Source organism: Monodon monoceros, unplaced genomic scaffold (genome assembly GCF_005190385.1).
Source record: "Monodon monoceros isolate NGI ecotype Baffin Bay Population unplaced genomic scaffold, NGI_Narwhal_1 Super_Scaffold_4, whole genome shotgun sequence".
Taxonomy (NCBI): Eukaryota; Metazoa; Chordata; class Mammalia; order Artiodactyla; family Monodontidae; genus Monodon; species Monodon monoceros.
In genome coordinates this window covers 72984133-72999433 of record NW_021703781.1, presented here as the reverse complement: position 1 = coordinate 72999433, position 15301 = coordinate 72984133, and the positions used below count along the sequence as shown (strand labels likewise).

General features: G+C 47.0%; 1 protein-coding gene across 1 annotated transcript in view; it reads right to left on the bottom strand.

Annotated features, from left to right (window-relative positions):
* The window catches only part of TACC2 (transforming acidic coiled-coil containing protein 2), a 189643-nt gene that overhangs the window by 6920 nt on the left and 167422 nt on the right, over positions 1 to 15301 (bottom strand). The window contains 3 exon segments of the mRNA XM_029245524.1: positions 3675 to 3718; positions 7231 to 7307; positions 8002 to 8145. Of these exon segments, the coding sequence (XP_029101357.1) occupies positions 3675 to 3718; positions 7231 to 7307; positions 8002 to 8145 (265 nt within the window).

Sequence of the window (15301 nt, the reverse complement as noted above, 5' to 3'; positions counted from 1 at the left end):
GCTCTGAGACTTCCCAGCTGTGTGACCTTGGGCAGAGGTTTTCAGCTCTGTCCTCCACACCTGAAACAGGGGATCACAGTATTTATCTTATGGCATTTGGGAGAAGATTAAATATAAAGCCCTCAACACATAGTAAGAACCCAGTATCAGTGACCCGTTATCAGCAGCATCATTGCCTCCCCCCAACTGGTATGATGTCAAGTCGCAGTGACCCACGAAGGGGGAGCTTTTTAACATATAGCAAGAACAGAACCGCCAGCAATCTGTTTGCTACATCTAGACTCCTAAAAGAAAGGGCGTTACAAAGTTCTACCAGTAACCAAATGCTTGTTTTTATTCTTTGAATTTTAGCTGCTTCCTTAGTTCTCGGCAAGCTGTACGATGCACATTCTGGGCTGGTTTTACGCCATGTACACATTTCACTTGGCTCGGTAAAGGAGCCATTTATCAAACGGAGTCCATCTGATTTCCTGGATCTGAGATTAGGCCTCCTCAGCTTCCTTTCCTCCCCCCATAACCCTTGTAAAAATAGAATTTCCCTGCTCCCGGGGGAGACGGAGGAGGAGAGAATGCTGGAGGAGGAGAAAATGCTTCACACATCTTTTTTTTTTTTTTTTTTTTGTAACTTACAAATGCTGCTAGGTGCTTCAAAGCAGGAAATCAGCTCAAGACGCAAGATGCTCTATAGACACAACAATAAAACAACGGCCCTGGAGATGTTCTGGCTTTTTCAGGCGGAAACACTATTAAACCATGTGGGGAATGCAGCCAAAACACAAAAGCAAAAGTAACAAAAATAGAAAAACAAACAAACAAATAAGGGTTGCAGTGGGCGGGTGTCAAATTAGGTGAAAAAGCATTTACTTACCAGGCTTGCCTGTTTGTTTTGCAAGCAAAGGGCAAGAAGCAACAGAAAATGGAAGCAAAACAGATAATCAGGGCAGTTGTTAGGAAAGCAGGAAAAAAAAAATCAATCGCAACAACCTGGAATGCAGAAAGCACAGAAATCCCTTTTTGTTCTGAATTCTCAATAGTCAATATTTGAACTTAATGAAACATATTCTCTTTAGTAACATATGGTGAGAACGGACTCTGATGACAGGACAGATGTCACACCGACATGGAGCATGTGTGAAGGTTAAACAGAGGTCAGGGAGCCAGGCTGGAGTCAAGGCTAGTGGAAGTTGGGTAGAAGCTGGTTTTAACTTCAAAATGCTATTACATTCACTCTGGGCCCTGAACTGCAAGCTCTCTGGGCCTGAGTTTCCCTTTCCATGAGGAATGGTGGGTGGGTGAGAGGAAATGCGACGAAAAATACGGGATCCAGATGAGACATATGGGTGTGTTTCCTGCCTCAAAAGAAGGCAGGTCCCGCCCAGAGCTACAGTGAGTTCCAGCCATGCCGCAGCCCCACACCATCCTCGGCAAGGACACAAGGACCCTGAAATTGACAGTGGCCCTAATCGGCGACCTGCAAGTGACTGATGGATGATACCCACAGACATGCCACCTCTCGGATGAGAACAGCTCTGGGAAGGTGGGTGATGAACGGGACAGGAAGTGAGGATGGAGAGGGGGCGATGAGGAACAGACACACCATGAGGCGCCACCCCAAGTGACAGCACTGCTTCCAGCCAGGGACGCTGGGGAGGGGGTCTCGCAGAGCCACCCGCAGAGTGCTTAAACACCCCCAAAACAGGAAAGTGCTCAGAGGGGCAGTTTCACAGCTCTTGAAGAGAGGGGCTCTCAGGCCAAACACGCCAGGTCTCCTGGAGGGGGTGGGGATAGGGGGGTGGCATGTGTGGCCTTAATCCCTGGAGTCAGGGTTCCACACGCTCCTCAGACTGTGTCTGAATTGAAAACACTGTTCTAACTACTGTCACCTGCAGTGTGGAAAGCATCAAAGTCCAATACTCTTCCTGTCACCACAAGGACAGGCCACTGTGTCAACTAGAGACTCTGTCAGTTTTCAAGAGGGGATGTCTGCTTCTATCAAACCACCAGCTGAGCCAGAACATCTGGCTGCTCTGGGCGGCCTGCTGTCAGGACAAAGGCTCAGGTCCTCTTCAACACTGGCCTAAACGTCATCGTCAAAAGTAAAAGATAAAAATGTATGACTGAGACGCAGAAGGATGTTTCCAGGTGAGCCATGTAGGTTTGAGTGACATTTTCACGTCCCAAGACTCCAGGATGTGGAAAGGTTGCCAAACAATGTGTATTGGAAGATATAAATCCTTCCTTCTGACCATTTTCAGCAGCAGTTTCAGTTCCAAGGGTTTTTTGTTTTTTTTTTATCTCATCCATATGTATCCATATGTTATACCAATTTAACAGAGAGGTTTCATTTGATAGAAAGCACACACCATGAGGCTGATCCTTAAAAAACCCCAATGGGCTTCCCCTTGAGCTCTGGGAGAAATGGTCTTTATTATAATAAACCAAAATTAAAGCTTTTTTGAATGGAAAGCACTCAATTGGAAGGTTCTTCACTGTTCCCAAGGCTGCGGTAATATTTACCTTGGGGCAAAAGCTAGAGGTGTGGTGTGACATATCCAAACGTTCGAGATGACGAGGGGTCACCTGCTAAAACAGCATCAAGCTGTGGTTTGCAGTAAGTTTATGTCCTTTGGAGTAAAATGTTTTTTAAAAAACTGCTATCATGGACCTAAGCAAATAAATAAATAAACAAAGATCCCACACCTCGCACCCAGAGTTATAACAGCATTTTTCAATGATGATCATCAGTGAAAAGACTTGGGCTTGGAACTTCTGCAAAAGGCCTTTTCTCACTTTTTCTTTAAAAAAAAAAAAGAGGGCTTCCCTGGTGGTGCAGTGGTTGAGAGTCCGCCCGCCGATGCAGGGGATGTGGGTTCGTGTCCTGGTCCGGGAAGATCCCACATGCCAGGGAGCGGCTGGGCCCGTGAGCCATGGCCGCTGAGCCTGCGCGTCCGGAACCTGTGCTCCGCAACGGGAGAGGCCACAACAGTGAGAGGCCCGCGTACCGCAAAAAAAAAAAAAAAAAAAAAAAAGAGCCAGGTGTGTATAACTTGTAACATGAGGCCTTCTTTTATTGTAGGCCAAAGTTATCTGTCAGTATTGGCTGCCAGGGATGCTGTGTTAAGATGGATTCTGAGGCAGTGTCCAACCTCAGTGAGAAATAGTGTTGTGACCAGTTAATAGGGACAGGCAGCTGGACTGCCACGTGTTCTACTGTCCTTGTTCTAGACCTCTGTGTAAAGGCCGAGTCAGGTATTTTTTCACTTGTGTCTAAACTAAATTAGGGTTTAGAGATTTGATTATAGAGATCTGATTCTCTCCCATGAGCAAAAAAATCACCCAAATATCCTAGTAACCAACCCAAATCTCTTTCCCCATGAGGTGGGCCATCCTGGCTGAGTCAAATGGTGGCCATTGAAGTGACAGCCACGGCTTCCCACAGGCATGAATAATTCATGCTAAGGGACACATACGCTGACAGGTGTTTCCAGGAGGTCCCCAGACTCACTGATCTGGGGCAGAGCCACCTTCTGGGATGCTCTGGTCCCTCCCTAAAGGGCTTCATGCTCTAAGAGGAGCCTGAGAGGAACACACTCTGAGTCTCTACTTTCAAAGCCCTCCCCATAGTTCAGAAATCTCAGGGCAGGCCTGAGCCCCCCACCAGTGAGGATACCCACCTATCATCTGGGCGATGGTCTTCTCATACTCGGCCACTATTTTCCTGTAAGAGAAGTGAAAATAGGTTGGAACTGTGACCACAGAATAGTTTTTAATTTCACGCGGGAGCCCATGTGCTGGATATCAACAGCCTGACCACTGTCTAAGAGGACAAGTCTTATGGGTCACAGGTGGCTCAGACTACTAGGGACCCCTCCAACCTCAGTCCTCTTCTTGTACACCCAAATAGGTTCATTTTCCTAGTGCAAGACTCTGATCAAATCACTCCCTTATACAAAACCTTCTGTGTCTCCCCTCTGCCCACTGAGAAAAAAAATAAGGCCAAACCTTCAGCCTGACAGTCGAAGCCTTCTGTCACCTGGGCCTGATCTTCATCAATCTTACCTCCTTCCATGCCATCTCGTGAACACAGCGGTTCAGTGAGAACAAATGATTTCTTGTCTGCCCTGAGCTTTCTCACCTCTATGGCCTTGCCCATGTTGTTCACTTCCCCCCTCTCTTTCCACCTGTCATAGTCTGTTTCTCAAGGGCCAATTCAAATGCTACCTCCTCCAGGAAGCCTTCCCTGATTTCTCCTTAGAACCCCATAACATTTTATCTGAATCTTCTTCCAAAACATACATCATAGTACTTGAGTGGAAGCTCCTCAAGGTCCAGGGACCACTTCTTAGTCACCTATGTTGTTGAGTGGGGGAGTGGCAGGAAACGAAACAGTAGCACTTCTTGGGTAGGCTCAATGAAGAGAAGCTGCACAAAAGCACTAAGATCCCTTGTTTATAGGATTAAAGGAAACTCTCAAAAAAGACTTGAGGGTTTCACCTACATTATCCAATCCACAAGAGAACCAAGAGTTACTAACCTCCAACAGATCTAGGACCTGATTGCAGCTGACCCTGCCTCTCCAAGCTGTGTGATTTGGCCAAGTCAGTAATGGACGCTGAGGGTTCAGCTTACTCCCTGGTACAGTGAGGATTACCTTAGACCTTGACTTTCGGGACTGGGGGGTGGGAATTAAATGAAGCTAAAAGCGACAGTGACAGCAGAACACACTCTTGCAAAGGCTTAAGGCCTTGCAGCTGCTGGGTGTCTGTCCCCGGCTTCTTGAACTTGGCCCCAAGGTCACTGCCTCACCCAAGGGCAGACCCACCACAAGAAAGGCAGCCACAACATGAGTGCACATGCATTCTCTCTCTGAATCCTACAGAGACACTTCATGTTTTCTGTGCTTAAACAACCCCTCCTGGCACCCCTGAATCACAAAACAGTGATGGATCTCTGAGGCTGCCCCATCTAAACCCACCACCACTGAGGGCAGAGGCGGGACCACAGCAAGTAAGGGACGTGTCCTTTCAGAAGTGCTAGGAGACTGGGGGCCAAAGAAGTGGTCTCCCTAGAATTGCTATACAGGGTCATTCAGGAACCTTTCCAGGATCCCAGGGCTACAAAGTGGCAGAGCAAGGATTCAAACCCAGGTATCAACTCTGGAGTCTTTGTTATAACCCTTCGGCTCCACTGCCTCCAGGCATTGTGGCTTACCCCCATTTTACGATGAGGAAAGTTAGACACAGAGCTAAGAAACAGATTCAGAGAACCTGCTGTATAGCACAGGGAACTCTACTTGACTCCGCTGGACAGTAGAAACTCTAACAAAACATTGTAAAACAACTACATCACAATTTAAAAAGAAAGAAAGAAAAAGAAACAGACTCAGAAGCAGCTACAAAGCAGAGCCTGACTTCCACCTGGTCTGGCTCCAGAGGCTGACGCTTAGGGCACCAAAAACTAGTGCCTCTGTGCCAGCTGGTGACACTTGAAATCCCACCATACCAGTTAGCAAACAGCACTCCCTGGAGCCCCCAGAGGTACAATTTCTCCCAGGAAAGCAAAAGGAATCAGAGACAAGAACTTCCAGCCTCCCCGTATGTCCTGCCTCCACCTTGAGTGCAGACAAAAAACCAAAGCCACCCGGTTCCCTCCCCAACTCCCCCTTAGCCAAAAAAAAAAAAAAAAAAAAGATAAAAGAGATTTTAAAATAATGCAACTACAGGGCCTCAGTTTGAATGTGAAATAGCGCTAAGATTAAGCTCCAGAAGTGATCACAAAAACTGTCAGCAGAAAGATGGAACTAACAGAAGAATTTTCAGGAAGATACTATTTGACCTAGAAAATGGGATATGATCACCTAAACATTTGCTCATTACTTAAAACGGTAGCCAGGAACATGATTTTGATAATTAGCTAACAGCACTACTGCAATGAAGTGTACTAAAAATGTACAAATTCTTCGACCAATGTTTAAAAATGCATTCATTCTCTTATTCCCACACTTTGAGACTTTAAAATGAAGCCTTTTTTGTATTCTTGGCACACTGCCAGACCTTCTGTCTTGTTAAAATGATTGTGCTCGAATCCGTATCTTCTCTTGCAATTGCCTCAGCTCGTGCTGAAGAAAGGCAGGTGTGTGGAGAATGAACTATGTCCCCTCCACCCCTCCACCCCGCCACGAGCAGTTCTTAGACCCGCAGCATCTAGAACCCGGACAAGATGTGCTAACCTGGGACGGTCAGAGCAGAGGTTTGGGCCAAAATTGCTTTAAAAATGCCACTTACAATACAGTTTTAAAAGTCACATCCCAAGGGTAAATTCTAGCCCCAGAGATGGTTTCTTCGTTTCTAAGAAGATGATGAATTGAGAAAGGAAATAAAGGGGAAAAGGCACGTGAGGCGTGAGAGCAAGAGGCAGGCTGCTGGGTACGGTGGAAAGAGCTTGGCTTTCAGAGTCAGAAAGGTGGATTCAAATCCATGTTCTTGTTAACTAGAAGCTCCAGGGCCTCCGTCAAGTCACCTAACCTCTCTGCGCCTTCGAGCGGGGCTGACCGTCCCCTCGACAGCTGTGGGGAGAAACAGGCTGTGTGTCTCCAGCCAAAAGCACAGTGCTTGGCACACGGCAGGTACTTACCGCGTGGTAGCTGTCATACTTCTAGGACAATAGGCAGCAAATGAAAATAAATCACTCAGGCGACATTTGGGAGACACCCTCAATGTTTATCAATTGAGACTGGTGAAATTAATTATGTGAGACCCTTAAAAGGACTGTCAAGCACCTGTTGAACAATAAGGTCAAGATGTATAAAAAATCTGTCCAAGTTACGCTAAGTTAAAGAAGAGTGTAGGGTAATGTACATTTCTACACTCCACTTCTGAAGAAAAATGGAGGCTACATAGATACCTTAACACATTTGGGATCAGAAATGGAAAATTCTGGGAAGGATACACCAGAAATGGTGCATAGTAGGTCCCTGAAGGGTGTGGAACCAGAGGCTGAGTGGGAAGCAGATGTGTTTCTCCTTGTACATATATTTATTTGATTGCATTATGTGACTCGTGGTATTTTAATAATAGTAATACACTAAGAATACTGTGAAAATACAAACCTTGTGGAATAACGGGTAACTTCTATAGAGGACACTGTTCATGGGCCATACCAGCTCCAGCTGTTATCAAACCACAGGTAAGCATCCCCCCGGTACCAGGAAGCCCGAGCATCACAACTGACCTCATTTCCATCACTTCCCGCCTGCTTTCTTCATATTTATCTTTCCAGTCCGAGACCTCTCTCTCCTTGGTTATGATCTAGTATCAGGGAGAAGAAGAGGAAGGAGGTTAGTCCCAGCTGAGTCAATTCAGATCTGAGCAATTCATACACCAAGACAAGGAAACACTAAATAAATATGGAATTAAAACCTGCTACACCAAATAATTGTATTTAGATAATTTCCTCGAGCATGAGATAGAAATAAGCCAAACGTGAGACTTTCACAATGTCCACAGAGAGCAACTAAAAGGCATGTGCTTTTTTGTTATAACTCGAACGAGGCCCTAAAAGCTCATTAAACAATAGTGTCAGGCTTCCCTGGTGGCGCAGTGGTTGAGAGTCTGCCTGCCGATGCAGGGGACACGGGTTTGTGCCCCGGTCCGGGAAGATCCCACGTGCCGCGGAGCAGCTAGGCCCGTGAGCCATGGCTGCTGAGCCTGTGCGTCCGGAGCCTGTGCTCCGCAACAGGAGAGGCCACAACAGTGAGGGCCCGCGTACCACAAAAAAAAAAAAAAAAAAAAAAAAAAAAACCCAATAGTGTCCAAGATCAAAACCCACGGTTTGCCGCCTGTCTCTGCCTGCAGTGGTCAGAGAAGAAAGTCTGTGTCCAGAGATGCTGGCTTTGTGGGACATGGGTACATACATTTATTTACAAATGGCAGAACCCGGAGCTTTTCCCAGGGCACCCAGAGCTGGCCTTGCCTTCTCTGAGCCACACACACGCCACAGTACCTCTGCCCTGGCAATCTGGAGGGCGGAGTCCAGGTCAGGCTGCTGGAACAGAAGGCCTGTGGGTTTCTCTACCTCGGCCGTCCCGATGCGGGAATACAAGGCTGTTTTGGAGATGGTGACGTCTGTTGGGTGAGCAGCTTCTCTCTGTGGAATGGTTTTTAATTTTAAAAAGTTAACATTAATCTTATGACAAAGAGAATTGCATTCATCCTCTCATGAACGGGTCAGTTGTATGGTTTTGAAACAAAGAACACCAAAAGTATGAGAAAATGCTAAGACTAATGAATGGGGAAATGCCGGATACAATCTACGGAAATCTATCATTCTGCACCTGCACCGGCTGACAAAGGGTCTAATGGCGGACGCCTCCCCAGCTCCCAGGCCCTGGAGTCAAGCACGTCTGGTGCCCGTTTATCACTGCCATTTATGAGCCGCAGAGGCATTTAGGCACAGCGCATAAGAACCAAGGCCATCTTCCAGCAGGTTCCACTTCCAAAATAAAAGCCTGACGGTGAACAATGTTGAGTTCTACTCTATGTTTTCCCAGTTTTGAGTAACCACAGATCTGATCATTTTTGTAAGACTTGTCCACATTTCAACGTAGGGGACATTGGTTAGCTCTGTTTGAAAGGATATAATTCACACAAAGCTTAAGGCCTACCATGGCTCTCAACCAACATCACCTTCAACGAGCTAGTTTCTGGGTGCCAAAAGGTAAGCGGTACGTTGGAGTTACAGCATCAGCGGGAAAATTGAAAACTGGATCACTGACGACATCCACCTGTGCCGATAAGCCCCTCGATGAGTGGTGTGATTCCCTGCCCCCACGACTGACACTGGACAGTCACAAGCCTCCTGGGAGGGAGGAGAGGTCTGTGCTGACTCTTCCTCCCTTTGCACAAATGCTCAGCCATTTCCAACACACCCGAAACGCAGCATTAGGAGCGCCGTCAACCAGTGCAGCGGGGTTGTCAATCTAGTTCTACTGCAAAAGAAATGTCAAGCCAATCACACTCTCAGTCCTATTCATTAACCTCCTGGCCCGTCGTGGTTGCCAAGGCAAACCTCCACCCTGGTTACTAGAGTCCACCTGGACGTGAAGCAATGGGGGTGTAATGGGCGGAGGGCCACTGCTTTTTCTTTGGGAAATTTATGAGAAGAGATGGAGCCGTGAACAGAACACCACAGTGTAGAAGAGAGAGAGAGATGTGGGAAAGGATCGGTGAGGACTTATCTTGTAGATGGAAGCAGAGGAGATGAAAGAACCAATGGTAACTGGGAAGGGGGTGACCCGAAGGTGCTTGGGCAGAATTTCTCTCCTCAATCTCGGGAACAGGCATGCCTACCCTACTGTGGCCTCAGAGGCAATGAACTTGTGACAGCTTAGAAAATGCAGGTGGAAGCTTAATGGATAGGACTGGAGGTCACCGAGTTAGGACCAGTTAGTTGTACACATGCACGATGAACTAAGTGGTTTAGGCTGTCCTGGAAGCGAGCGTCTGCTGCGTGGGTGTCACTACCCCTGCCTGGCCTTGAGTATCTGGGCTAACTCTCACATGGGACCCAGAATGACCACTGCTGGTCAGAAGGGAGTACCAGACCCAGGGACACGCCCACCTGTCAAGTGGGATGCCAGGATCTTCGGTGACAGGACATTTGAGCAGAACACAAGTTTAAAGCCCTCAGGAGCAGGCAGGCTGACCTCTCTGAAGAGGTTCTCCAGACCACAGGGCAGAGCCTCTCCCATGTAGGCATTAATCTCTGATGTCTGAGATGTTTTCAAGGTTCTACTTGTCAAATGGGAAACTTCTCAGGAAGTAAATAGAAAATTATACCTAGACACCAAGACTCAGTATTTACATTTATCGAGAAAGTTCAAACACACAAAATTCTGAAGAGGATTTTTAAAAAACCTGTTCCTTTCACAGTTAAGTAAAATAATGTATTCTTTGAAAAAAATCAGAATAACATTTCAAAATGGAAAGAACCTTAGATACCGTCCAACTCATCCTGGTCCCTCTGATGATGAAAAAATTGAGGATCTAAATAAGATTTGGCCAAATCGTTTCCCAGAATGAGATTCAATTCTGACCCAAAATAAACCAGCTCTCTAAAGTGCAAGAGAAAATGAATTAAAACTAACTTTATCATACTGGGCAGAAACAAAATATGACCAGTGCAGGAATTAATGATCTTTAAGCTGCCTAATGTCCTTTGTAAAACAAGGAAGGGGATGAAAAATAAACAAAATAAGGAGCTTTCTAAGGAAATGCAAATGGTTACTATCAGATACAGTAATTCACTACCACCGGTCATCCTGGCCACCTGGTGTTTTCAATAAAGAAACATGATGACTTAAGAATCCATTTGAATTACTACCGGAGTATCTGCAGGTTAATGCAATTCAAGGTACACACCCTGGTTTTCTCTTACAACCAAGAACTGTTTTTAACTGAAATTAATAGGTTTGTCTCTTGATGATATTTTAAGATCAGACTTAGATTAAGCTTTGTTTCTCCCACATAACCTCCCACTTGCGACTTTAGAGGAACCAAAAAGCCACCAGAATCACAAATTAAGATGTGAAGTGGCCACGACTCAGACTGCACGGGACCAACGTCCAACCTCTCAATCCACTCCCTCAAATCTTGGTCCCTGCGGGGACCCCTGGGGCACTGTCGCCTGGATCAGGCCTGCAGACCTCATGCCTGGGGTCCTTCTGGCCTTGCAGCCAGGGGCTGGGGGTCTTGTCGCTCAGCCAGGCTCACAATCCTCCTGGTGTCCAACCCGCTGTTGCCAGGCTCAGGGGAAGCTGCCATGTCTTGGACCAAAGCAGGATCGCTTTGGTCCCCGGAAACCAGGTGGGAAGCAGTGAGAAGGCGCAGGGGTACGGCCCAAAAGCCGAGATCAGGTCATGGACCAAGCTCATGGAGCGTGGATACAGGCTGGGTGCTTGGGGGGTGATGGGGCCACGTGGCGCCAGGTGGGGCAGAGAGCAGCCTCACCCCGGTGCCGCCCCATCCAAATCTGACAAGGGGCGGGTCTCAAGTTCAGGATGGCAAACAAAAGGAAGGCACTTGATACGTGCCCTTACTCCACTCCCCACAGGAGGCGCCACCAGTACCAACCGGCCTCTCCTTCCCACTGGGTCAAGACATGGCCTCAGACCTCAACACAGGCTGCAGACGAAAACCACAAATTCTTGAAACTGGCAAATAAGCTGAAACCCACGTGCCAGCCCTTTGTCACTGCCCTTCAGACTGTTCTTGCGGGTTTCGGGTATCACCTGGTTAAATGGCCGGGGTGGGTGGTTTCCGGACACAGAAGGAGAAAAGGCAGCTATGCTATCAGGCCGTTCACCAATCATACAGTTGCCCCAGACCTGATTCCTTCTCCCACTGATACTGCGACAACCCAGGCATCTTCCTTTATGGGCCAGGACTCCTGGAGGAATCACATACTGAAGATTAATACCCTTTCCCTCCCAGGGGAGCTGTTTCTAGGACCTCCTCCGGTCCCAAAGCTTGCCATTTGTATGATCCTTGTTCCTATGTTACCCAGACACATCCTTCCTTCTTTATATAGGGTCCCCCCTAATCCCACAAGGCCAGATACTGGACCATACCCAGTATCTGTTATACACACAAATTAAATCCATCCCTGTGCCCTGCAGCCCTTGGAAAGCCATACAGATGGAACGCTTACGTTCTATCCACCCTGGTTTAGTGGTGAATCCAGGGCTGCTGCACCTCACAGCCAGTGACCTGGTCAGATCCCCCGCAGGAGGACACAACCGAATTCAGTTCCACCAGAAGTGTGTGGAAAGAAAACAGTAAGGGGTCTGACACCCCAGCCCCTGTGGAGTTTCCCTCGTTTCTAACATTTTCTAATGAGACAGGAAACTGCACAGCAGTGCCTGGAAGGCTGGCTTTGCTGGCCCTCAGTCTGAAGGGAAACGTCGAGTGAAGCTGCTCACAGGAGCGACCAGAAATCACCCCCATCATATTTCATGACGTTTTTCATCCCCTCAGTATGAGTTTTTTTCATTCCAAGTGATTTCATTTTGTGTTAGCAACAGTTTAAGAGCGTGCTGCCAGAAACACTGGGCTAGGTCACCTGCAGCTGAGACATATGAGCAGAAAAAAGAACAAATTGGATACACAGCTGCTGTCTTCTCTTTCTATATATCAGCAGTTTCCAATGCGCTAAGGGGCAATCAAGCATCTCACCAGCAAGAAACCCACAGAAACCTAATTGGGTTCAGGTAAATGGACCACCCTAGGTCTGGTGAGCTACAGAAAAGAACATCTATTTTCCATGGGCCAACGTCACTAGATTAATATACTTCTTACAAAAGTGGTACAAGTTCCTATGGTAGAGAAAAATGTTCCTCATACTCCAAGACACTTCTACCCCTATGGAATAATTCTTTTAACACGCCCTTCTGGAATACATATGGAGGGAGCGGGGGCTGTCTCTCCAAACCACACTCAGTAGACTCAGGTGACAGTATTTTCTCAATCAAAATCGGGACACATGGTCTGAGAACAGGCTTAAACTGACGGGAAGTCAACTGCTGGCCGTCTCTGAGAAGTAGGCACGGGTATCAGGCAGTCCTGAACACTTTATACTCAACTGGAACCACTGAGAACATGCTCAATTCTGCTTCAGACTTCTGGACAGGAATAAACTGTATTTATAGTGACCAAACGTCAAGCAATTCATTCTGTGTTTAAGCCACTACCCAAGGACATCAAGAAATAAATCTAACAGGGAAAAAATCCTTACTGCTTAATGCATTCTAAAAATCTCATTTTTACGGAAATTAAACCCAAGTGTATGGGTTGGCCACAAGAACAAAGACATCAGCAATTGGTGTTTACATTCCTGTAAACACCTGATGTCCCCAGTCTGGACACCCATGGGATGACCTTCTTCTCTCACTGAGAGATGTCTCTGGAAAGGGGTCCCCATTTGGTTCCAGGGAAACCACATGTGGGGGACCCACAGGGCAGGGCCAGCAGATGAACTCCTGATCCTGTCCCAAGGACAAGTGACGGGAGAGAGCACGGGCCCCTCTGCCAAGTAAGCTGTTACTTGAGATGTACAGGCAACAAGCTCCCAGGCTCCCAGATGTACAGGCAACTCTCCCAGCTTCCCAGGCTCCGTTTTCCACATCTGTAAAATGGGACCTGGACCCACTGTCTGAAGAGAGATGTTGGGAGAGTCTCATCAGGTAACAAGAGGCACAAGTGAAGGTCACCTCCCAGCAGCTTTCATTGATCGTATGCCTACTGTGTGCTAGGCTCTCTGCACGGCACTTACTGTCCTCACAGCAACGTGCAAACTCGCTGCTATTAGCCTCTTGTCACAGATGGAAAAACTGAGGCTCAGAGAGGCTCACCAACTGGTTCAGGGCCACAGGGCGCACTGGGGCCCAGTCCTGGTCTCACAGCCCAGGTTCACCGGGCTGCCAACTGGGGGTGGGGTGTGGGAGAGGGAATGAGGCGGATCCTCAGAGGCCAGGCGCACCCGTCAGCCCTGGGGGTGGGCTGGACCTCCCCGGACCACGCTCCATCGTGCGTGTCATCAGCGACACATTCCAGTTGTTAAGAAAAATGACTCCAAACTTGGAAGCCAGCAAAACAATTTCTGCAGGTCTTGTCAATATCACACTCTGCTCTAGAGAAGGGCTGGCAAATTACGGCGATGGCTCAAGTGGCCCGTTGCCCTTTTCTGTAAAAAGGGTCTTCCTGGAACCCGCCACACCCGTTCATTCACGTGTGGTCCGGTGCTGCTTTAGCAGAGCTTGGTGCCAGAGCTGAGTTAGTTGTTACAGAGATCAAATAGACGCCTACAAAACCTGAAATATTTACGCTCTCCCGGTGCAGAAAGAGACTGCTTTTCTGTAATCCTCTTGACCCTGGCCTAAGGGTCATCTGACATCTCAGGAAGGTCTCGTTTTCACCTATTCACTATTGACTGGGATCCGGTCTCAGTAAGATTAGATGTTAACTTGTAGAAAATAGAAAAGGTGCAAATTATTTTTTATTAGTAGCGAAGCAAATGATTTCTATAGGAAGAAAAAAGAACCTCAAAGGTTATGAATTATCTGTCCTGTTTAACTAGTATTAACCTGTTTTGTATCTAACTTTGCAATCTTATTCCAGCCTCCTTACCCCACTGACTGGACATCGGTTTCTCGTATTTTCCTCCATTCAACAAGCTTTACCATCCTGCTGGTGTGTTCAGTGTGTACTTATGCACAAATTACACTTTTAGCTTTTTGGAAAATCATACTTTGTCGAACACCTGCCTGGCCATGGTTAGCAAAGAAGCTTCTGGACCACACAACATTCTCAAGAGGCAGCACACGGCAGCAGCAAACCGGTACCTTGGTGTCCTGGCGGCTACGGGAAGCCAGGGTGATCTGCCTGGCCAGCTTCAGGGCTTCTATCCGCATGATGGCAAACTCTAACTCCTCCTGCCGGAGGGGTGGGAAATGAGCAGACCGCAGGGGAAATGCATCGAGACAGGACGGAAATGTTTTCCACATCCAAGAAACGAATGTGCCACGTGAATGTGTCATGACAGGTACTCGGGGAAACATACGCGCTGGCTTTCTTTCACAATTAACACCTCAGCAGATCATGAAATAAGTGTCTCATTTCCTTTTTTTTTTTTTTTTTTAAATCACCATTTGGGATGTCTGGCGGGAAGTATTACGCAAATACGAAATAATTTTTAAAATGGGATCAGAATTTTTAGTGCACTGTTCTTTCAATTTCTCTCCTTTTGTTCATTTCATGTCAAGTCAGCCAACAATTTCCATGAGCGGATTTGCATATCTCAAATGACTATTAACAATCTCTCTTAAGTTTTTGCTCTGAACATCCCAGTCTAGAGGGTATCAAATTGAGCTGTCAAATTTAAAGCACAGACTGTAGACAATTGTTTTGGTGCCAGATACAAGACCTGAGTCCAGATGTTATCTCAACAGGGGTCTGAGATAACCTTGTATACATAAACAGCCTGGCTCCATGGTGAGCTAATACCCTTGGTTCCATGAATAAATCAGAGAAACTGCTTTTGGGGCTATCAAAACTTCTAAAAAATGACTGCTTCGGTCCATTTTCCAAATTGAAATACAAATGGTTTGTTCCACATGTAATGGCACGATTTATAGCACTCTGGCGTCCTGGGTAAAGAACACCACATATATCTGTCTTTGAGGGGAAGCTATTCCATCTGGAACATTCTCAGCAATGCTCCATTAAATCCTGCCTCATTGCATTTGGAG